This window comes from Dromiciops gliroides, chromosome 1, assembly GCF_019393635.1.
Source record: "Dromiciops gliroides isolate mDroGli1 chromosome 1, mDroGli1.pri, whole genome shotgun sequence".
NCBI lineage: Eukaryota > Metazoa > Chordata > Mammalia > Microbiotheria > Microbiotheriidae > Dromiciops > Dromiciops gliroides.
Genome location: NC_057861.1, coordinates 403,569,469 through 403,593,125, shown reverse-complemented (window position 1 = coordinate 403,593,125; position 23,657 = coordinate 403,569,469). Strand labels below are relative to the sequence as shown.

At 37.4% G+C, this 23,657-nt stretch overlaps 1 protein-coding gene across 1 annotated transcript in view; it reads left to right on the top strand.

Moving 5' to 3' along the window:
- Window positions 1-23,657, top strand: part of ITGA1 (integrin subunit alpha 1) — a 209,162-nt gene that overhangs the window by 127,225 nt on the left and 58,280 nt on the right. The window contains exons 12-16 of the mRNA XM_043977095.1: window positions 7,906-8,048; window positions 11,782-11,925; window positions 14,305-14,562; window positions 19,182-19,312; window positions 22,599-22,765. Coding sequence (XP_043833030.1) covers window positions 7,906-8,048; window positions 11,782-11,925; window positions 14,305-14,562; window positions 19,182-19,312; window positions 22,599-22,765 — 843 coding nt within the window. The remainder of the gene's footprint in view (window positions 1-7,905; window positions 8,049-11,781; window positions 11,926-14,304; window positions 14,563-19,181; window positions 19,313-22,598; window positions 22,766-23,657) is intronic.

Below are 23,657 nucleotides of genomic sequence, written 5' to 3'. Positions count from 1 at the left end.
CTCTTACATCAGGCCTTTCTTTATCCTCACTCCACTCTCCTTCCCACCAGGCCCTATCTGCTAGTATTGTGCCTCCCCCATCCCTGGAGAAATTAACTTATGTTTACTTTGCATATGCTTATGTACAACATATACAATATGTATAATGAACTATATCTATATACAATGTGTATGATATAATTCACTGATAGAATATAAACTTCTTGAGGGCACAATTGTTTCTTATTGCCTTTGAATTCCCAGTGATTAGCAGAGTGCCTGGCCCATTGTAGATGTTTAAAAAAATATTTGTTAATTGATCTGTGTCTGTCTTGGCCAGCCACATAGGAAAGCCTGGAATAAAATTACCTCAGAGAATTAACCAGGCTCTTTGAGATGGTCACTAGGTGTATCAGAACTCAGCCCATATTCAGAGTATTGTGCTTAATTCTAGATGCCACATTCTTTGAAAGACCAATCATATCCAATGTGAGGACTGGTTTTAAGGAATGTGTAGATTTGCCAAGAAATCCTCAAAACGGGTCACAGAGTCAGACATGACTGAAAAAAAACCTGACTAAACAACAAAGGGGTGTTTAGCTTGGGCAAGAGAAGCATTGGTGGGGTGGGGGAAGGGTGGGAAGGAAAGAACTAGGAGCAAAATGTAGAAGCTATTTATTCTGAATAATGATAAACTTGCTAATGACTCAAACACTCCAACTCTGGAAGGGGACGTATTTCAGCATGAACTTGTGAGCTTCTCATTACTGGTAGCATTTTAAGCAGAGTCTACATGGATACCTGTATTTGGTAGGAGATTAGACTTGATATAATGTCTCAGATTTCTTTCAAGTCATAGATTCTATTTTATATAAAATGCGGTGAGTTCACAGACTGATTTACATGTATGAATTCCATTCCTGTCATATAAAAGAGAGAAAACAGGCAGAACAGTGGTGCTAGCGGGAGTATCTAAGTGATAAAATCTTGGCTTGAAATATACTCCAGTGCAATATACTCCAAATAACTGATTGCTTGATCCAAGTGAACAGTTATTTGTTGGGCTCTTATTATGTGCAAGATGCTGTACTAAGTTCTGGGAGACATCAAAAGGTATATAAGCTACTGTCAATGCCCTTGGTGATCACCCACATTTTAGCTACCAATGGTCATACAGGTGTTAGAAGCAGGTACTATGGAGCATTCAGAGCTTGGTCAGATATCAAAGATGCCAAGGTCATCCCAGGCCATTGCCTGTCATCCTGAATTTTGTCTTGCCACTGGATTTTAATGAGTCTGGGAGGGAGAGAGAGAGAGTGAGGTTACTGACTTTGTACAACTCTGCCTCTCATAAATGCAAGTCAAGACATCACCTAATGATGTCATTGGTTCTCTTTGAAAACAAAGGACAAACAACAACAACTACCAACAGTACATATTTGCTAATTGCCAAATGAGGTCTATTGCTGATGAACCTTTTAAGAAAAAAAAATTTCCTCTTCTAATCCCTACTAGTGCTCAGGGTTATTTTCAGCAGAGTCAGAGATCTTGATCGTAAGATATTATTGATGGCACAGAATAAATAACAGCTTCTTCATTCCTGGCTATACAAGCTAGGATTTATGACTCTTCTCTTTCCAGGAAAGGAAAACTATGAATGTGCTATCTACAATGTACAGCAACGGTGAGGTTTTCGTCTGTTGCAGTGATCATTCAATTAACTCAGTCACAAATGAGACCATGATACCCTTTGCCAAAATAAAGTCTAACTTATATGAGGAAATTTCTTTCCAGGAAGAAAAGTGCCCAGAAATCCCTGAAAAAGAAAACTACCCAGTGCTTTTAAACTGGTTTCTCAATCCATAGAGAGATTTTACAAAAGTTCATTAGGCAATTTACAAGCTAAGAAAAAATTTAATTTGTAAGCCTACCAGCTCCCTTGGTTACAAGCTGTTATTATATTAAAAATCTTTCACATAGGCTCTAGAAAATATCTTATGTTAATCCACAATCCCCTGGGAGCAGCACACATTTCAATAGCATATACCTCTATGGCTAGATATGTTTTCGTTTTTTTAAAAGGTACACACACATCCCATGTTCCACCCAGAGAGATCTGTAAGTCATAAATGACTGGGGTTTGGTGGTGCTAATAGAGGAATGAGGCCTTTTTCTTCAGGTTTACCGATTACTAGACTACATTGAGAGAAATCAAAAGTAAAGATACATGGAGTAGAACAATAAAATCAAGACCAATCAAAACACCTTTTTCCTTGATCCATCAGATCTTGCCAGTTTATCAAAGAAGAAAATTAAAATAGTATCAGGGGCAGCTAGATGGCACAGTGGATAAAGCACCGGCCCTAGATTCAGGACTACCTGAGTTCAAATCCAGCCTTAGGCACTTAACACTTACTAGCTGTGTGACCTTAGGCAAGTCACTTAACCCAAATTGCCACACAAAAATAATAATAATAATAATATCAGGATCCATTTCTCATATGGATTATAGTAACTTTAGCTTCCTTCTAAATTCCCACCACTTTTGTACTTGAGAATAGTATTTTATTTTGCCTTAGGTAGTGTTCTGAATTTCTTTGTGTTTTACATATCTTCCTCATTGGTCTTTTTAATTCTAAACCTCAACAATAATTTTCACATCATTAGATTTCTTTTATGTAAATCTATGTCTCTGAAAGTAACAACAAAAATATTTATTTTCTCTTTCCTACTATTGCAACCTCCTCAAGTTCAGGAAGCGACAAAGATTCCCTAATATACAGAGTAAATTGTCATGACCTAGATAATATCTAGTCCTTACATTAAGCTCTTTCAAGGTCTTTTTTGTTTGTTTTTAATATTCAGTTATGTCCTAATTGTTGGTCATTGCTACCCCCTCCCTCCAGTTCTGCCCAGCCAAAATCTTTTCAATCCTACAAGTGTCAGGCGAAATACTGTCTCCTCTGTGGAACCAAAGATCTTTCCTAATATCTCCCTTCTCTAAACTACTGTGGTACTTTGTGCCTCACTTATTCCATTATTATTATTATTGTTAATTATAATAATTATTATATTTCTTATCCCAATTTAGCATTACATAGTCATTACATCAAAATTATTTCAATACATACTTTTACTCATCTTTATATTCCTTCTCTCCACAGTACCTGACAAATTCAATAAATATTAATTTCAGGTTAATTCCACAAAAGTCCTATTTTGTTGCCTCCTAGTGGCTTGGAGGTGGGCTCTGTTTGCAAAGTCTGTTTTCCTAGAGCCCTGACAAGTTTTTGTCAAACTGGAAAGTCTCCGAGTAGGGACATGGTGATACAGAATATGTGCCAGCTTCCTAAGAATCAGCCTAGTTACTAACAGGGAAGATTATCACTAGAGGTTTTGATATAAAATAATGAATAAAAGAATGTCAATAAAAGCCCAGCCCTATGTGACCCCACTCCCCATCTTTTAAGCAGTTGGTGAATGACATGTTTGGTTTTTTTAAGAGTAAGCAGGTTAAATATTGCATAAGTTTTACTTATTGTTTTATTTTATTTTTTTTGTGGGGCAATGAGGATTAAATGACTTGGCCAGGGTCACACAGCTAGTAAGTGTCAAGTGTCTGAGGTGGGATTTGAATTCGGGTCCTCCTGAATCCTGGGCAGGTGCTTTTTACACTGCACCACCTAGCTGCCCCAAATTTTACTCTTAAGGCATTGATTTAAGCCCTACTTTGCTTAATGTGCATTCTTTGTCCAATGATTCAATTCAATTCAATCAACATTTATTAAGCACCCACTCAGTGTCAGTCACTGTACTAAGTACTGGGGATACAAAAAGAGGCAAAAGGAAGTTCCTGGGGGGCAGCTAGGTATGGCAGTGGGTAAAGCACCAGCCCTGGATTCAGGAGGACCTGATCTCAAATCTGGTCTCAGACACTTGACACTTACTAGCTGTGTGACCCTGGGCAAGTCACTTAACCCTCATTGCCTCCAAAAAAAAAAAAAGACAGTTCCTGGGGACATTAGACTTAGTCCTTATTGACATTCTAACTAGAAATAAAACAAAAGACATAAAGAAATGACAATGAAAGAATAGCTCATAAGAGATAGCCTCTCCCCCCCACCCCCCCACCCCCATTGAGGCAATGGTAGCTTATGTGCCAATTGCCACTACAAAAATAAAGAGAAACTGACAAAAACCTTACAAGGTTTTTCAAACTAAGTCAATATTTATTTGGATGCTTGGTAATTTTAAGGCAAAATTGATTGCTGAGGAGAATAGCAAGAACTCTTTAGGAAAGTATGGTCCCAGATCAAAAAAAAAAAATGAAAGAAACCAACGTTTTTTTTTTTTGTTTGTTTTTTTGCGGGGCAATGGGGGTTAAGTAACTTGCCCAGGGTCACACAGCTAGTAAGTGTTAAGTGTCTGAGGCTGGATTTGAACTCAGGTACTCCTGAATCCAGGGTCAGCGCTTTAACCACTGCGCCATCTAGCTGCCCCTTTTTTTTTTTTTGCGGAAACCAACGTTTTTTTAAAAAATTAATCTAAAGTCTTTTTCCACCTGTACATTATGAGACATTGGAAGCAGTAGACATAGAGGGGGGAGAATCAGCCAGGAAAGAAAATTAAATTGGTTATCTTCTCGGGCAGAAAAAGACTAGTTATAATTAGAGCAGCTGTATCAGAATAAACTGTAGGCAAATTGTTTATTGTCCTCCTTCCTAGGAGAATTTTAACCAATACAAAAGAATCACCACAATAGGAAACTTCAACAGGCCTGAAACCACCTCAGCCAGCAAACACTTTACCTTTGCCAAGTGAAGAAAAATGACAGCCCAAATCAGGGGCAGTTTAGTACATAAGCAAACTTTCAAAACATTCCTGAGAGGGGCAACTAGGTGGTGCAGTGGATAGAGCACCGGCCCTGGAGTCAGGAGTACCTGAGTTCAAATCCGGCCTCAGACACTTAACACTTACTAGCTGTGTGACCCTGGGCAAGTCACTTAACCCCAATTGCCTCACTAAAAAAAAAAAAATAAAACATTTCTGAGGAGGAGGAGCAGAATGGAAGATCAGAAGCAGCATTATCTCAAAACAAAACAAAACAAACAAACAAAAAACAGCTAAAAGCAATTGAGGGGAAAACAAATCTTTAGAGAGCTTGGCAGGAACTTTAATTACCAGTAAGGCAACAAATAGATAAGAAATTAAGAAATGGAACCCTGCTGTGTTGAAGGCCTTTCTCTAGTGATCTCTTCTGCTCATATTTGAAGTTTACCACCACGTTATCCCAGGGAGTATGTGAAAAAGTAGAAATGGCACTTAAGAAAATAAATTTAGACAGTGTCTAGACCAGATCAAATACATAGCAGTCATAAGTATTTTTGCCAAAAGGAGGACTACAAAAAGGCATCAGAAACTACTGTCACAAATGCCTGCTTTCAATCTATAAAATATGGGAATCAGCTTTGCACAAATTTAGGTGAACCCTGATGAAAATATGAAGGCAAATTTTCATGCATGGTTTTCTACAGTAGGCTACATCTTTATCATCACACAACTAACTGAGAGATTGGGATGGAAGGGGTGTAAAATCCAACTGTTAATTGTCTCTTGGTAAAAACAACAAACATTTTTGACATAATAAAACAAAATGCAGCTTTAAAGACCCTCCTCCAACAAGATATCTTCAACAGGCATGTTAAAATCATACATGCTTCCATGAGAGACATGACTATAAAGGTAAATTTATGGAAGAACACACTATTTGAAAGGAATACTAGGATTCGAATCAACTCTGCCGCTTACTGGCTATCATTCAACTTCTCTATGTCTCATTTTCTTCATATGTAATGAAACAGATGATAAATTGGTGGCAGCATGGTATAGGAGGCAGAGACCATGCTGTTGGAGACCAAAAACAGTGGGTTTTTTGATGATCCCAAACAGCTTTATGCTACAAAATTGTTTACCTTTTTCACTAGCTCCTCTCAGTAATACCAATTATAAATTAAGTTATAATGGTTATAAATTATGGAGCACCCAAATCCCAGAAGAATGAAAATTACAAGTAACCCAAAGGGAAATAGAAAGATGTACGAGTGGCAGGGAAGGTATAAACCAGGCTATAGCAAAGTACATTACATATTCTCTGCAACTAATGGAAAAATGGGAGTAGCTAGGTGGTATGTGGGTAGAATGCCAGGCCTGGAGTCAGGAAGACATATTCCTGCATTCAAATCTGGTCTCAGCCATTTACTAGCTGTGTGACCCTGAGCAAGTCACTTAACCTGTTTAACTCAGTTCATCATCTGTAAAATGAGCTGGAGAAGGAAACGGCAAACCACTCCAGTATCTCTTCCTGGAAAACCCCAAATGGGGTCATGAAAAGTCAGACACAACTGGAATAACTGAACAACAACAATGTAAGAATAGATCCTCAAGGCTATGAATGCGTGGCCTATAAACAAAGATAATTTAGTCATGTAGCAAAAAGGAGATGCAACAGAGACAGAGCCTAAAAGCTACAATGATACTCCCAGGGTATTACAGGATGCTGAAGAAAGCTTTTTTTTGTTTTTTCTGGGACAATGAGGGTTAAGTGACTTGCCCAAAGTCACACAGCTAATAAGTGTCAAGTGTTTGAGGCAGATTTTAACTCAGTTCCTCCTGAATCCAGGGCCTGTGCTTTATCCACTGTGCCACCTAGCTGCCCCCTTGAAGAAAGCTTCTAGTAGCCTCTAGGCCTCTAGATTGAGGTTGGTCTTCTTTGGGGGTTTTATAGCAAAGTCATATACAAGAATTATAGAGAATGAGCAGGTGTAGGAGGGTTGGAACCTTCACCAATGAAGCTGCAAGTATGTCTAAATATCTAGGTTAGTAGTTCTCTTATTTTCTTTTTTTTATAACTTTTTTTTTTAATGTGGAGCAATGAGGGTTAAGTGACTTGCCCAGGGGTCACATGGCTAGTAAGTGTTAAGTATCTGAGGCTGGATTTGAACTCAGGTCCTCCTGAATCCAGGGCTGGTGCTTTATCTACTGCACCACCTAGCAGCCCCCTAGGTTAGTAGTTCTCAAAGAGAGTGTCCTTTGACAGCAGGATTTCAGGAGTTGAACTTAAACTGTTAATTGCATGAGCATGTGTGAGTTTCCTGATTGCTGGAGGCAAAAGGCAATAGGTTATACATTGTAATCATGTTAAAAATGTAGGAACCAAGTATTTTAAAGGAAACCAAACTTAAGTAGTTTTTTAATTAGAAATTTCAATTATTTGCACAGTAGTATTTATAATTTATATTAATTTATAAGCAGTTATTTTAATACTAAATAGCTTGATATCTTTTCTTAGGTGTCTGTGAATTGAACACAATGAATAATACTGCATGAATTAACTTATGGGGACCTATTTGAATTCATAAATTAGCATATATGGTCTAACCTTTCTCAGGAAATGCTGTTCTCATGAATTCGTTTTCATTTATGTGCTTTAAAATTTATAATTAAAACAAGTTTAAAAGACATTGGAGCGCATTAAATAGAGGGTAAGAATTTGTTTACATCAAATCTCATGTAAGTTAATAGTCACTGCTCTTAAATGAGGTTTTATGCCAAAACAAAGTCTAGCATGCACAAATATAATTTCTGTACAAAATGAGAATCAATGTATAAATGGACCCAACTATGTAAAATTCAAGTCAATAAACACTTATTCAGCATCTGCTTTTTTAGGGTCCTGAGTTACAATATGGCCTGAGGGAAAAATAAGGATGAATAATAGTCTCCAAACTTAAGGATCTTAGAATTAAAAAGAGTTAAAACTGATCTAAATTAATTTCTTGTAGAACTTCTGGTGACAAAACATTTGAGATCTAATACCATTGCATCAAGACACTGAAACCCTCCTATCTGCAACTATTCCCTTTTTAGGTTATATGGTGAACTCTGCCACTATTCCTGGAGATGTGATCTACATCGCTGGGCAACCCCGCTATAATCACACAGGTCAAGTCATTATCTATACAATGGAAGGTCAAGAAATCAAGATTCTCCAAACCCTCAGTGGAGAACAAGTAAGTTATCAAATTACTATTAATAAAAATTTAATTATATCAGTTAACTTTGAAAATCATTCTCCCTCCTTATTTTTAATGTCATTTGCTTAAAAAAAATTTTTTTAATGTCCTTTTCCACAAAAATAAGTCTTCCTTCAATGGGGGCCTCTTTGTGATTGGGAGGTGAGCCTGGATTTTTGAATACCAGGCAGCAGAGCACAAACTCTGGTGGATTCTTCCAAACTGGAAAAAGGTTTAGTACAGGCTGACAGTGCATTGTGTTAGCTAGGTGGCACAGTGGATAGGGTGACCTAGAGTCCAAAAGACCTGAGTTCAAATCCAGCCTCAGACACTTACTAGCTATATGACTCTGGACAAGTCACTTCCCCTCCTGTCTGTCTCAGTTTCTTTATTTGTAAAATAAGGATAATAATAGCACCTACCTCTCAGGGTAGTTGTGAGGATCAAATGAGATAATAATTGTTAAGTACTCGCCACAGTGCCTGGCACATAATAACCACTATATAATTGTTCATTATTATTCATTATTATCATTATTATGTGTCTGTTGTTCAAAGAAGAACCTACCTGGACCCAGAAAAACTTTTAGGAGAATGTTAGCTGCCTGAAAATCAATTATTTTATCAATAACAATTCAGGAAAACAACTATTTCCTTTCAAAGTATTACATGTCAGAAGTGGCATCCATACTGATGAAATCATGGATGGAAACTTCAAATACAATGCCCCTACTTATTATTTGTGATGTGCTATTCTAGGCACTGCAGAAAATACAATGCAGCATAAGATTCAATTTTCCAAGGAGCTTCAAATCAGGTTCAAGAGATGAGACCTGAAGACTTGAGAAGATAACTTTCACTACTAAGCCGACAGAAAATGGTCTCAGCCAAAAAGAAAGTGCTCTGAACAGTAAATTCTTAAGGACTTCAGAGAAGATATAAGTCCTTGCTGGATAGCCTTAATCAGTAATGGAAAGATGAAAGCTGGGCCTTAAAGCATGGGTATCACAAATATAGGTGGAAAAAAAGGGAAAGATGTTCCAGATAACAAGAAGGGAAAAAATAAAAGTGCAAAATGGGATTAGGAGACAATGAAATAGATTCACTATAGCAGGAAGAAATAAATAGTTCATGTAGGAGAGTAGTGGGAGATAAAACTGGAAAGGGAGGTAGGACTAGATGGTGTAGGATTTTGAGGGAAGCTGGAAAAAGTCATGAAACTATGCTGACTGGGTCCGCTACAAATTTGTGTTATTAAGCACTGTGGCAAGGCCATCCATTTATACCTCCCTAATTACCACTGTTCTACTAAACCTAGAGGAAAGATGGAAAAAGATGCAGTTGCCTCTGGAGGAATCCAACCTTCCTGTGTGAGTAAGAGTTAGGAGAGTAGCCCCAGAACACATGCTACAAAAATATACATTTGGTCCTTTATAGAGTACATGACCTTCCTTGTCTCTATCATCTCGGGAATAATATATACTTTCCTAAGTATGGAGAGTACATAAACCTTTCTATAACACCATCCCCTCAACCCTCTGCTCCCTACCCCCTAAAAAAGACTTTATTTCTCCTTAGCCAAGATCATTCTCTATTGCTACTGGGACAGGTGTTATTGTTTTGTCTTATGGTGGAGCAACACAAAAGTGTTTGGTGGCAAGAGACTACCTAAAAAATCCGGTTCCCTATTGGGTTTTAATTTCACTTCACTATTTCTAAGCATGTGGGAAATGCCTTCTGTTTGGTTTTGTTGATGAAAATGTTCAAAAAAACAATACCAAGAACAGATCCCTGGGGTAATGCATTAGAGACCTAGCTCTTCGTGAACAGCAACCCATTCTAGGGATCTGATCTTTGAACCATTGCTGCATCCAAATAAATGAACAATCGTGTGAGTCTCATGTTTCCACTATGACCACAAGAATATCATGAGAGACTATACACAACATTTTCCTTGCCTTACAGTCTCATAATCCTCTCCAAAAAGAAAATGAATGGAACATGACCTATACTGGCCCGTCATTACTTCTTTTAATTTAATGCTATTTTTATTACAAACTTGACAGTCACCAACAAATACAAACTTTTCACTATGCAACAAAGAACAAGAAAGAGGCTTATATAAGAAACTGTGAATTATGTCATCTATTTTAAAGATGCAAATATATATGTGCATATTATAATAAATTAAACACAGTAGAACTATTCATTTCTGCAGTTTTTTCCACTGTTCATTAAAAATACTTTATCAATTGTCTTTTTTGTTTCTGTATTTATCACTGTTAACTAATCTACCACCTACCCAAAAAAGAAATACTCTGAAATGGTGTCCACTACTCTTTGGTAATTACTTGTTTCTATTGCTCTTCCCATGAATGAGTATTTGGGGTTATGAGGTATAGGTAATGAGAAGGTAACAAGTATGACTAGCCTAGAAAAATAAATTAGTACACTGGTCATGTTTGCAAATTCATGTCTCCTGCTTCTCTAGTCCATTACTTTCCTGTCAAGATGACAAAGAAGGAAAATCATTATTTCTAAGTATTCAGAAAGCATGCCCCATCCCCACCCCATTTTTGGCCACTATAACTCAACTAAATATTAAAATGGGAAGTGATTATAATCTGCACTGAAATCATAAATCATTGAGTATTGGAATGTGGATAAAATCAAATTAAAATGATGGGGGGGAATCCTAAAAATGTAAACCTGAGGAACATGTTTTGGAGAAGGAAGAGGCAGGGCAGTTACAATCACTTTTATTTGATATCATAAAAGAAGGCCTGAATTTTCAGTCAAATGAACTGGGTTTGATTTTTCTATGTTCTAATAGTGAGACAAGCCTTTCCCCTAATCTTGGAAAGAACTTGGACTAGATATTATCTAAGTTTACTTTCAGCTGTAAATTGATAGGATGCTTCCCTCCTTTATTCTTCCCCAACCCACTGCTTTGTTTCCATTTTGAGGCTAGTAGAGAAGGGAAAGAGATCTGGAGGAGGGGTAAAAATCTGTTCTTGTTCCTTTTGGTTATTCATTCTGAAGCCCTAAAATATCTGCATTTATGCTGTCACGATTCTCTTAGTCCACTTATTAGTCTGCTCTTTTGAGGCTATGAGGTCCAAGGATCACATCTGTATCTAACTCTCATGTCAGGATTCTTTCTCCTCCTTGTTATGACATATAAGAGCATTCACTGGGAGAAATTGAATATTATATAGAATGTCCCCAAAGCCTTAGGGCTTTAAAGCTATTAAGGCTTCAAAATTCCCCAAGACTTTGGAGATTCCTTAATCTTCAACCCCAAATAATCAACTGTGGGAGGAGTAATGGAAACCTTTCCAGAGTTCTCTCTTCTTCCCCCCCCCCCCACACACATATTAGAAGGCACATTAGACTAGGAATCACAAGTTCTGGTTATGTCATATACTACCTAGGTGACCTTGAGAGGTTAAAGGTATTTAACCTCTCTTACACTCAGTTTTATCACATATGAAATGGACATAATGCCAGTCATACTACATACTCCAACCTTGAATTATCGTATCAAGTGAGACCAGAAGTGTGAAAGCAGTTTGAAAATGGTAAAGTATAATATAAGTAATAAGGAGTCATAAATGCTAATTATAATAATAATTTCCCACATCTTGAAATAGGTACAAGAAATAATCATTTAATGTTATGCTTCCCAGGGAATTTTGATGATCATTGGGACTTCCTTTTATGTCTCCTAGATTGGTTCTTACTTTGGCAGTGTTTTAACAACAATCGATGTTGATAAAGACTCCTTCACTGACATCCTTCTGGTTGGTGCTCCCATGTATATGGGAACAGAGAAAGAGGAACAAGGAAAAGTGTATGTGTATGCTTTGAATCAGGTAATGATAACACTAATATTTGTGTAGGAATCTGATTCTTTTCTATGCAAGGTCAACTAATGAATTTCTCCACTTGTCATTATTCAGAGAAGAAACTTAGGAAAGAAATTTCCAGGGCCCATCAATATTTGCCCCTTTTTCCGGTCAAGTCAACAAACATGTATTAAGTATGCCCGTAATTAATCATGTTTCTGAGAATACAAATAAAACCAAAACAGAATATAGTTATTGCCTTCAAGGAGTTTATATTCTTTTTTTAAAAAATAATTTTTTAATGTTTTTTTCCCCAGTTACATGTTAAAACAATTTTTAACACCATCTATATTTTAAAAGAAGAATTTGAAGTTAGTATGGGCATGCAAACATCAAAATATCTTCTGTTTGGTAATTAGTAGTTTCTATAATAAATAAAGAGTACATAGGAGGTATGGGATGCCACAGATGGATAGAAGATCAGCTTTGAAATAAGGAAGATCTGGTTTCAAGTCTCAACTCTCACATATATCAGGCTGGATAGCCAAGGGCAAGTCACTTAACCTCTCAGTGTCCCAAATAACTCCCCTAACTTTTTATGTTATAGATAAGCTGCAAAAGTATATAGATGGGAAAGAGAATTTGGAACACAAAGTTTTAAAAATCAGCTTGAAAATTTGTTTTTACATATAATTTGGGAAAAAAGATTCTAAATCAAAGGATGATATTAAAAAAAAACACAACTATATAGATGGTGAGAGTTTCCACACTGGAATTTCTTCACAGGCCGGACCCCTCCCCACTACAAGAGAAAGACAGAGACAGGAAGAGAAACTGAGAGAGAAGAAGAAAGCAAGAAGAGAGAGGCAGACATTCAGATGGAGACAGAGAGTGACAGTGATTTTCCCAAAGTCACTTAGCTAGTTTAGCAGATATAACATTATCACCCAGGTCAGCAGACTATAGGATCTGTATTCTGCCCAGAGCTCTGACACTCATTTGTTGAGTAAATTTTGCTTCAGTTTCTCTACTTGTAGAAAGGAATTTGAATATTGTTAATTCTGTGTATATTGTCATAGTATCACAGATTTAGAGCTGGAAAGGGCCTTAGGGAACATTTATGATGCTAATAGCATATAATATTAATAATGTTTTGTTTTGTTTTGTTTTTGTGGGACAATGAGGGTTAAGTGACTTGCCCAGGATCACACAGCTACTAAGTGTCAAGTGTCTGAGGCCGGATTTGAACTCAGGTCCTCCTGAATCCAGGGCCAGTGCTTTATCCACTGCTCTTCCTAGCTGCCCCCTCTTTTTAAAAATATTAATAATATTTAATGATGATGAGCATCATAGAGGTAGTGCCTGACTCAAAGTCACACAGTACCCTTCCCCCATATTTCCACTTATGTTACTATGAATAATATTATTGGCAAATGCCATATACAATATAATTTTGAGAATATACCTGGTATTCCATTGTTGTAGGGAACTGCCAGGAAGGAAACTCCTTCTGTCAATGCTTGCTCTGCAATTTACAGTCTTAGAGTGCCTTTGGCACTGAGCAGTTAAGTGACTTGCCCAGGCTCACACAGCCACTGCATGTCAGAGGCAGCTGTGTAAGAAGTACCACATGGCATTGTGGATAGAAAATCAGCTTCAGTGGTTCTTGAATCCTTTCTAATTCAGAGAGCTATACTCTATTCACTATAGAACACTGACTGCCCCAATGCCAACATATAAATTATTACAATTGTATTACAATTAATGTTATTAAATTTTAATGTTTCTAAAGGTCTCACAGCATCTCCTGATTAAATGTTCTATGTAATTGTTATTTTATATAATCAAATGACCCTCTTTCCCCTTTCTTCTTGCCATCTTCCTTTTTTCTCTCTTTTATGCTACTTTTCATTTCTTTCCATTTATGTATATTTTCATCCACCTCCCAATTTCTATTATTTACTAGTTCCCTTCACTCCAGACTCACAATACTTGCAATAACCTTGTTCTTTGAACAGAATAATTTTTATCTCGGTTCTACAGAAGAGAAATTAGTGATCATATCTTGGGGGGATTTTCCCAGGGAGTTTGGGATTGAGTACAAAAAAGATAGCAGGATGAGTGAGGAGGCCTTTAAAACATCAATTTGTTGATTTTATCTAGATGTTATGAGGTGTCCACTGTCTCAGCCTTACTGATGAAAAGCTAGTGATAAATTTTCAGCTGAATTTCTTTCCCACAGCCCTGTGATCTACTGTGTGGAATCCTTAACTTTGCTCACAGAATCATTTTCCAACTTTTTTCAGTTATTGTACTAACACAGATATTAGTGTGTCCTTTTAAAAAGTCTACTCATATGCAGTAATAATAGATATCCATAAATATCCTCTTTCCTCTTTCTCACAGACTAGGTTTGAATACCAGATGAGCCTGGAGCCCATTAAGCAAACTTGCTGTTCGTCCCTCAAGCACGATTCCTGCAAGAAGAAAAACAAAAACGAGCCTTGTGGGGCTCGTTTTGGAACAGCTATTGCTTCTGTGAAGGACCTCAACCTTGACGGATTTAATGATATTGTCATTGGAGCTCCCTTAGAAGATGATCATGGAGGGGCTGTGTACATTTATCATGGAAGTGGCAAGACCATAAGGAAAGAATATGCACAAGTAAGAAATCAAACCTTGGGATGACAACTGGTTGTTAAGCTTCCCATCTGCATAGGTTGAGTTGCTCACATTGATTCTTGATTGTGACTCTTTGTTGGAAAAACCAGATTCATGATCTTGCCAATTTGGGTGTTGTTATTGTTGTTGTTTTCCAAAAGAAACCACATTTTGATTTTTTCTTTTATCTAAGTCCCATTCTAGTTTGGTTTACTCATGTCTCCATGACCTACCCTTTTCTAAAAAATAACCATAAGGACAAAAGAAATATTCAAATGATGCCATTTAACATCTGTAATGCATTTAGTCTCTCAATTAGGGTCCTGCTTTCTGGGAAAAAAAGCCAGAATGGTAATTAAATGATTTAACAAATAAAGAAAACTAAATTATCATTTAATATGTAACAATCATGCCATTTTAGTAAATTTATGCCAAACTTACAGTTATGTATCCGAGAGTCATAATTTTCTTATTAAGGTTTATTTGCAAAACCTCATGATTTACCTTTAAAGAAGCCTTATTGCAAAAACCAGAACCTGGCTTTCAGTGGGGATTGACATTAAATTTTTTTTTTAAAGAAAAATTTTATAGACAATTAACAACCCATAATCCATAAACATAAAGTGCCTTTTCTGCCTGAGAAAAATAAACCACCACCACAATGGTCTTTTACAGCAGTGTTTACTACATAATAAACATTGGAGACTTTTAAAAGAACATTATAATTTAATGTTTGCTGAGTGCCAGAGCTGTCTGGGTATTGAACAACTACACAGGACATAAATACAATACAGTTCACTAAGCTTACATAACATGAATACAAGACTGACATTGACTATTCATTTCTTTCTTTTTTCCTTAACTTTTCTCGAATTTTAATGTTATTATTGAATTTGCAGAATGTATTTTATTGAGAAGTTGATTTTAATTAGACACCGGACTTTTTCACTTTTTCAAAAGTCCCAATAATATTCTTTGAAATATGACTCGATACAGACACAAGTGGAGAATTTCAATAGTAACCTATTCACTCCATTTAATAAATGAGTGGGTTCTTTTAAGTTGCTCATGGCATTATTTACAAAATAGTGTTTAACTGGAAACAGGCAGGATGTCAGAGGATCATGTAATTAAGGAATTTTTAGCACATGGAATAAGAATTTCTTTCATGTTCTGCTACTTTATTACTACAAATTTAATCTGACAAATCTAAAAGATGTAGTTGAGAAGCCAGAAAGTATTGTTCTACAAGAGAAAGTAATCTCTCAAAATCAGCAGTTTTGGCAGGTATGGGGCATTTGTTTACTCACTGCATTTGTGTCCAAATCTTCATGACCTTATTTGGGGTTTTCTTGGCAAAGATACTAGAGTGGTTTGCCATTTCTTTCTCCAGCTCATTTTAACAGATGAGGAAATTGAGTCAAACAGGGTTAAGTGACTTGCCCAGGGTCACATAGCTACTAAGTATCTGAGGCTAGATTTGAACTCAGGTCATCCTGATTCCAGGCCCAGTGCTCTATACACGTGCCATCTAGCTACCCCACATGAAGCATACATGTTATTAATTTTACAATCCAGAGTTTATAGGTTAAACTCAAATTTTATTTGGGTCAGTAATGATCGACATTGTTTCCACCTACCATGAATGTTTGCTTTCCATTCTGGGTAGGTGTGGTTATTGAATCTTATTTAGACCAGGGCTTCTTAAACTTTTTCTACTTGTGACTCCTTTTCACCTGAAAAATACAGGACCCCAGGTATATAGGTATATAAAATAGTTATACTTGACCTTTTACTCGTGTCAAATTTTTCACAAACCCCTGCATTCAGAAGGGGGTCATAACCCACAGTTTAAGAAGCTAAGATTTAGACTATGTTTGGAATGTGGTGTCCAGTTCTGGGCTCCATTCTTTAGAAAGAATATTGCTAAACCAGGGACTGTTCAGAGGAAGGTATTCAGGTTAATGTGGAGACTCAAGACCCAGATGAGTAATGAAGAATGTGGAAATGTATTAGTTGATTTTGTAGGAATAGAAGAAGATGGCCCCAAATATCTCAAAACTCTACTATATAATGATTATTGAAGGAGGTGGTCACGTTTAGCCTATGGAAGAGATGAATTCAGGGAGACTGGATAGCTGTCTTCCTGTATTTGAAGTCTGTCATGTGGAAGAGATATTAGACCTTGGGGCTCTTCTCCAATGGGCAGAAACAGAATTATGCTCTTTGTAAGGAAACCTCTGCTAACAATTAGAACTAGCAAAGAAACAAAGAATGGAATAAAATAGACTTCCCCAGGAGTTAGTGCCCCCCCTCAGATTTATTTAAGGGAAGACTGGCTCACTTGTTGGAGCCATCATGACAGGAATTGGTGATTGGGTATGGCTTTTCCAACCACCACAGCTTTTTTTTTTTTCATCTCTGAAATCTCTATCAACTTTTGTGATTCCATGATTCTGATTCTGTGAAACAATTGGATTTGGGATATAAAAATCTAGGTCAAAACACTCATTCTACTACTTTTCATGGACAGAATCTTAGGCAAGTCATTTTCTTTTTCTGGGGTTCCCAGACTGTTCATAGCATCATAGAGTTCAAGCTTTAAGGGACCTGAGAGTTCACCTACTCTAACCCCTTCATTTTATAGATAAGAAATCTGAGACCCAGAGAAGTTAAGTGACTTGCCCAAGGTCACATAGGTAGGAAGTAGCAGAACAGGGATTTTTACCTAAGTCCTCTGATTCCAAATCTAGTCGTTTCCTCACCTGTAAAATGAGAACATAGGACCACATGATCACCACTGTCCCTACTAGCACTTAATAACTGTGCGATCCTAGCCAAATAACTTAATTTCTGTTTGCCTCAGTTTTCTCATATGCAAAATGGGGATAATAATAATAGCACCTGCCTCCTAGGGTTGTTGTGAGGATGAAATGAGATAATAATTGTAAAGCATTTATCACAATGTATAGTAAGCACCACATAATTATTGATGATGATGATATGTGCTTAGATTTGTGGTAAAATATGAAAGTTTTTGACAGTCGGTTAGGATACTGAAAGACGCCAGTTTTTCGGGGCCCTTAACAGTAGAGCTAGAGAGTGGCAAAATTGAATCCTCGCATGGTATCTATGCACCAGCGATTCCTAGTCAGCCATGTGGACACCGGAGCAAGGACACTAAGGTGTGTTGTTACTGTCATAAGGAGGGGCATGAATTGAGAGAATGTAGGACTTGGAGAAGAAATTCTAATTCTAATTACAGGCGAAATCAAAATAGAAATAGATCTTTTCAGAGGAATACAGAAAGGCAGTACCAGAATAATGGTAACCAAGGTCCCCCTCAGAAGAGGACACAGGAATGACGGTGTCTTGGGGAGGAATGGAACATAGATAATGAAAGCCATATATTCCCAGATCCGGATTTTTTGAATGCACTTGTGCCAGACCACTCTGGGAGATAAATTAAGGGAAAAATTAAGTAGGGGAGATTTATGATCTAATATCCAATTTTAAATCTCACAGATTTGAGAGGACCTTAAAATCAAACTGGATCTACTTAATTTCTGTTCACATGTTAACAGCTACCTATTCAACATCTGTGATGAAAAAATATATATATATTTGTTTTATTGACAAAAAAGCACAATTTAATCATCCACAAATTATTAGTCAAGGGAAAATAATCTCTTTGTTTCTGATTTGCTTTACTTGTCACTTTGCTTGCTTAACCTGCCTCATCCACATTGTGTATCTGAGGACTACCCAAGCTTAAGGAAGGTACTTAACCTTTCGGTCCCATTCTTTTATATTTGTTATCAAACATAATAACAGCCAAGCCAATGTATCAAATGTCCTGAAGCTCTTAATGGTCGACGGGTTGTCCCAGTGTCTAATTAGCATTTGTGGCTGAAGAAGGCAATGGTCACATCTTAATGCCACTGATTTGTTGTGTTTGTATCCATATTAAAAAAAAAGGGGGGGGGGGGTCTTTTCCAGGACAGAAAAGTAAATGATCTATGTGAAAATGCCCATGATTAGAGGCGAAATGCCTTATTTCCCTCAAGACTCCCCAAACCCTCATTTGGCCTGCATGTATAACCTCCTATTACTTCACCTGCTCTGAAATACCCCTTCAAAGTGCTTACGACTTGTCAGTGTCTCCGTGTAATGAAACTAGACAGAGAGAAACTAGAGTCAATCAATGGGAATGCTTTCATGAGGCTCAGACAGGGTGAAGTAAGAGCATTTTTTCCTCTCTGGTGTCAGTGACTCTGAAATGATTTTGTCTAGAATTATAAAAAGCAAAATGTCCTTTAGTAATAACAGAGTGTTTCCTCTTGCCTTCACACAAGAGTCTACTGGATCAGACTTCCAAAGAAAACTTTCTTTCTCTCTTTCCTTCTCTTTTTTTCTCTCTCAATTTCCCTTTCTTTCTCTTTTCTTTCTTTCCTTCCTTCTTTGTTTCTCTCCTTCCATTTCCTTCCATCCTCTATTTGTTTATTTATACAACTATTTGTTCATTCATTTGAAAATCAGCTAAAGTGTAATTTAGATTTATAACGAAAGTGCTTCTAGTATCCAATTCTCCCATGGATAATACTATTTGGGGATTCTCACAGCGTATTCCATCAGGTGGAGATGGAGAGACACTGAAATTTTTTGGCCAGTCTATACATGGAGAAATGGATTTAAATGGAGACGGATTGACTGATGTGACCATTGGAGGCCTTGGTGGTGCTGCCCTCTTCTGGTGTGTATTTTAACAGCACTTAGTTGAATTTGTTTCTTTACAAATTCTTAACCTTATGCTTAAGTACAAATGTCTTGATTTTCTTTTGATGATAGCTTGGGAACAAAGAGAGCTATCTGATGTATTACCATTTCAAATGTCACATTCACTTATATACCTAGCTGTGTAATACACACCCATGTACATGAATAAGCAGAAAGAGTCAATAAATCTGATGAAGGGGAAATTATAAAAATGAAGCAACTATACAACTTTTGTTTAGTTCTGCATAGTTGCTTATGAGTAGGGACAACCTTTTTTGGACAGACCCATTGTTATGGGGAAATTATAAAATATTTATACGTGTATGTGCCTGCATGTGTTTAAAAGAAGGAAACAATTTAGAGGGAAAAAATAGACTCAATTGACAAATAAGCATCCATCATGTACCTGGCATTGTTCTAGCACTGCAAGGGACTATAAGAACAAGCAGCTTACAATACAACCATGCAATATCATTCTTCTTTTATTTGCTGTCAAAGAGAGCAGAGGCCTTTCCTTGTGCCCCTCCAGTTAGTACTCACTGAGTTTTAAAAATATTTTGTGTTCCTTTGTACATATTTTGCATTTTCTTGTGTATTTATTGTACCACCCCATAAAGTACCATATTCTTAAGGCTAGAGGCTATTTGGGGGTGCTTAGTAGCTTTGTGCCTATGGGAATTACCTTAATTTCTCTTGAGTCTCAGTTTTCTCATCTATACAAAGAGGTTAGACTTCTAGTGTCTCTGCTAGCACTAAATCTATGAGTTTAGGTTTTTTGTCTTTGTATTTTCCAGTACCTACAAGCACAATGCTATTACACATGTGAAACTTGAACCCAGGTCCTCTTGAAACCCATTCTCATGTGTATGCATGTGTGTACAGACATAGAGATTGAGATAGTATATCTATCTATATTTACACACACAAATACACACACACACACACACTCTAACCCCCAGCTAAATAAGGTTACCACCTGTTGCTTGGTCTAGTGGTATAGTCTCCTGTTTGGTCTGCCCACCTCAAGTCTCTCACATAGCTGACACAGCAAGTCTGACTATGCTACTCAATTAATTTGTATGGTTCTATATTACCTTTCTGAACAAATATAAACTCTGTTTGATCTTTAATGCTTTTCATAATCTGTCCCCAAAATGCCTGTCTAGGCTTGTTCCATGTCACTGTCCTTCATGCATTCCACAGTCAAGGCAATGCGGCCTTTTGGCTGCTCCTCTCACTGGACATGTCATCTCCCACCAAGCTTCATTCCTTTCCACTAGCTATACCCCATGCTGGAAGGCACTCCCCCCCCCCCCCCACTGCCTCTTAGAATCCTTAGTCTTTTTCAAGATTCAGCTCAAGGGCAGCTGGGAGGCACAGTGGATAAAGTACAGGCCCTGGATTCAGGAGGACCTGAGTTCAAATCCAGCCTCAGGCACTTGACACTTAACTAGTTGTGTGACCCTGGGCAAGTTAATTAACCCTCATTGCCCCACAAAAAAAGAGGGAAAAAAGCACTTTAAAAATTCTTATTAAGGCCTTAAGAAGGGGTTAGTGCATCTTTCAGGGCTCACTCTGCCATGGGGATTAAAATAGCTGTTTCACAACAGTTTTATTTTAAAAAAAAAGAAAAACCGCCAAGATTCAGCTCAAGCACTACCTTCTGCATGAAGGTTTTCCTAATCCCCAAAGCTGATAATGCCCCCTACCAAAAGGATTACTTTATGTGTGTGTATACATGCACAAACCCATACATGTCTGTGCTATTCCCTGTTCTAGAATATATGCTTCCTGAGTTCAGAATTTCCTTTTGTCTCTGTATTCTTTGAGCCTAATACATAGCACACAGTAAGTGCTTGATTAATGATTGTTGACTCATAGAGCTATTACCTTTCTACCCACCTGCAGGCCATGTCCATCGGAATGTTACATTAGTACCTCAAACTTAACATCCCTCCAAACTGAGTTTATCTTTTTTTTTTTTACAAGAGTTCTTCTACTTTATAAGCACTATCAGTGGTGCCACCAACTCACTTAATCCTCCAAAAACCATGGTATTATATATTTGATTCTTCATTCTCCATAGCCATCATGTATAACCAATTCCTAAGCCCTGTTGATTTTTCCTCTATAATATCTCTCATCCATTTCCTGCTTTCTGTTCCCACAGTCACCCCCTGGTATAGGCCTTCACTGTGGAGGCTCTATATACATGGACTATTCAATAGCCTAGTAACAAGACTTCTTCCTCTATTTTCTTCTTCATTCAAATCATCCTTCATATAGCTATATTATATTGATACATAGTTATATTGATTATCTTTAGATCTGGTCATATCACTTTACTTAAAATCTTCAAGTAACCATTGATTTAGATCTGTAAGAGACCTTAGAAGTCATCTATTCTCACCACACCCCCATGTTATTTTACAGATGAAGAAAATGTGGCCCATAGAGGTTAAACAACTTGTCCGAAGTCAGACATATAGTAAGGTGCAGAGCTAGGATTTGAGCCAATATCTCCCCCCTCCAAATCCAGAATCCTTTCCATTGTAGCCCCCAAAACTCCACACTCAGTCATGACCTTATCTTTCCAGTCCCATTTCATAATATTTATTTCTATATATTTTCTGCTTTAGTTGGACAAAGTTACAGTGCATACCTTATATTTAACCATCTCCTTTATTCTGCTCACGCTATTCTTTATACCTAGAATGCTTACCATGACCCCTAGAATTACATTCCATATATTTAGAGTCAGAAAAAAACCTCAGAAGTCATCTAGTACAGCCCCCTGCAGATGAGGAAACTAGGGACCTGAGGAGATTTAATGACCCACCTCTAATCTCACAGATAACCAATAGCAAAGCAAGGACTGGAACTTGGGTCCTGTCACTCCAAATCCAACTCTCCCAACTGTACCATGATGTCTCTCAATTTCCTACTTTTTGAATTCTCTTCATCCTTTAAGACCCAAGTCAGATGCCGCCTACTCCAGAAGCTTAATCCTTTAGCTCTGTAGTGAGCTTTCTCACCCTGGACCTCACATAGCATTTTGCACTTCTTTTAATGCACTTATTTTGTATGATAATTGTGTGTGTGTGTGGTATTCCCCCCCAAGCCACATAAATGCTGAAACCAAGCCATCTCTAAATTTTGTTTCTTAGTCAGAACCTAGCACAATGCTGAACCCACAGCAAACACTTGTTGAATTGAATTCCATTTTGTTGAAATCAAAGGTCTGTTGGTTTTTGTGCTTATAGGTCTCGAGATGTAGCTGAAGTTAAAGTTACCATGACTTTTGCACCCAATAAAGTGAACATTCAAAAGAAAAACTGTAAGATGGAAGGAAAGGAAACAGTATGCATAAATGCTACAATGTGTTTTAATGTCAAGCTAAAGTCAAAGGAAGATACAGTTTATGAAGCTGGTAAGTTTTCTCTTCTAAGGACATTTAGGTTATAACTCTTTGACTTTGTTCTTTTGTCTTCCACTACCTGCCTCTGGTATGGGGCCCACCTATGGGACAGAGGTTTTACTAGAAGAATCTGTTTGTGTCATGAGGGAGCCAAAGAGAAGTGGGCAGAATCTTTTAAAGTCTATTTGCCTCATAGACAGTGGACAAGGGACCAGAAAATAATTGGCATCAAATATAGATGTAGTGGTAACATATGCATGATAACTCCATTCAGAAATCTTCAGTCCTTCCCTATGACCCTAAGTAAAGTTCAGACTCCTTTGTCTGATTTTCGAGGCCCTCTTCAACCTGGTACTACCTTTTCAGTCTTATCTCATAGTACTCCACCACTATGCATATGGATACAATGTGATACAGTGTCTGGAGTGCTTGAACCAGAGCCTTGAAGGGCTGGGTTTGAATCTTTCTTCTTACTTGTAAGCTATGTGACTCATGGAAGAATCATAACCTTTTTGCACCTCAGTCTCCTTTTCTGTAAAATGGGAATAATAACTGTACTTACCTCACAAGGTTACGATGAAGCTCAAATAAAACGATTCAAGTAAAGTGTTTTGCTAACTCTTGTCGGTTATTATTATGCATTCTAATGCTCTGGGCCATGACAGCTAGGTGGCATAGGAGAATCAGGAAGATCTAAGTTTAAATGTGACCTCAGACACTTGTTTGTCTTTCATTCTCGAAGAGGACCATGACATCTGGGTGGTGTCATGACTTACGCTGAATTGGATTTAACTGAGGGAGGGCCTGATGCAAGGTCATCAACCTCACTCTCTCCTCCAGGGCATCTAGGTCAAGATATACATCAGGATAACTGGAGATGGCCTTGGATGTTTAAGGTAATTGG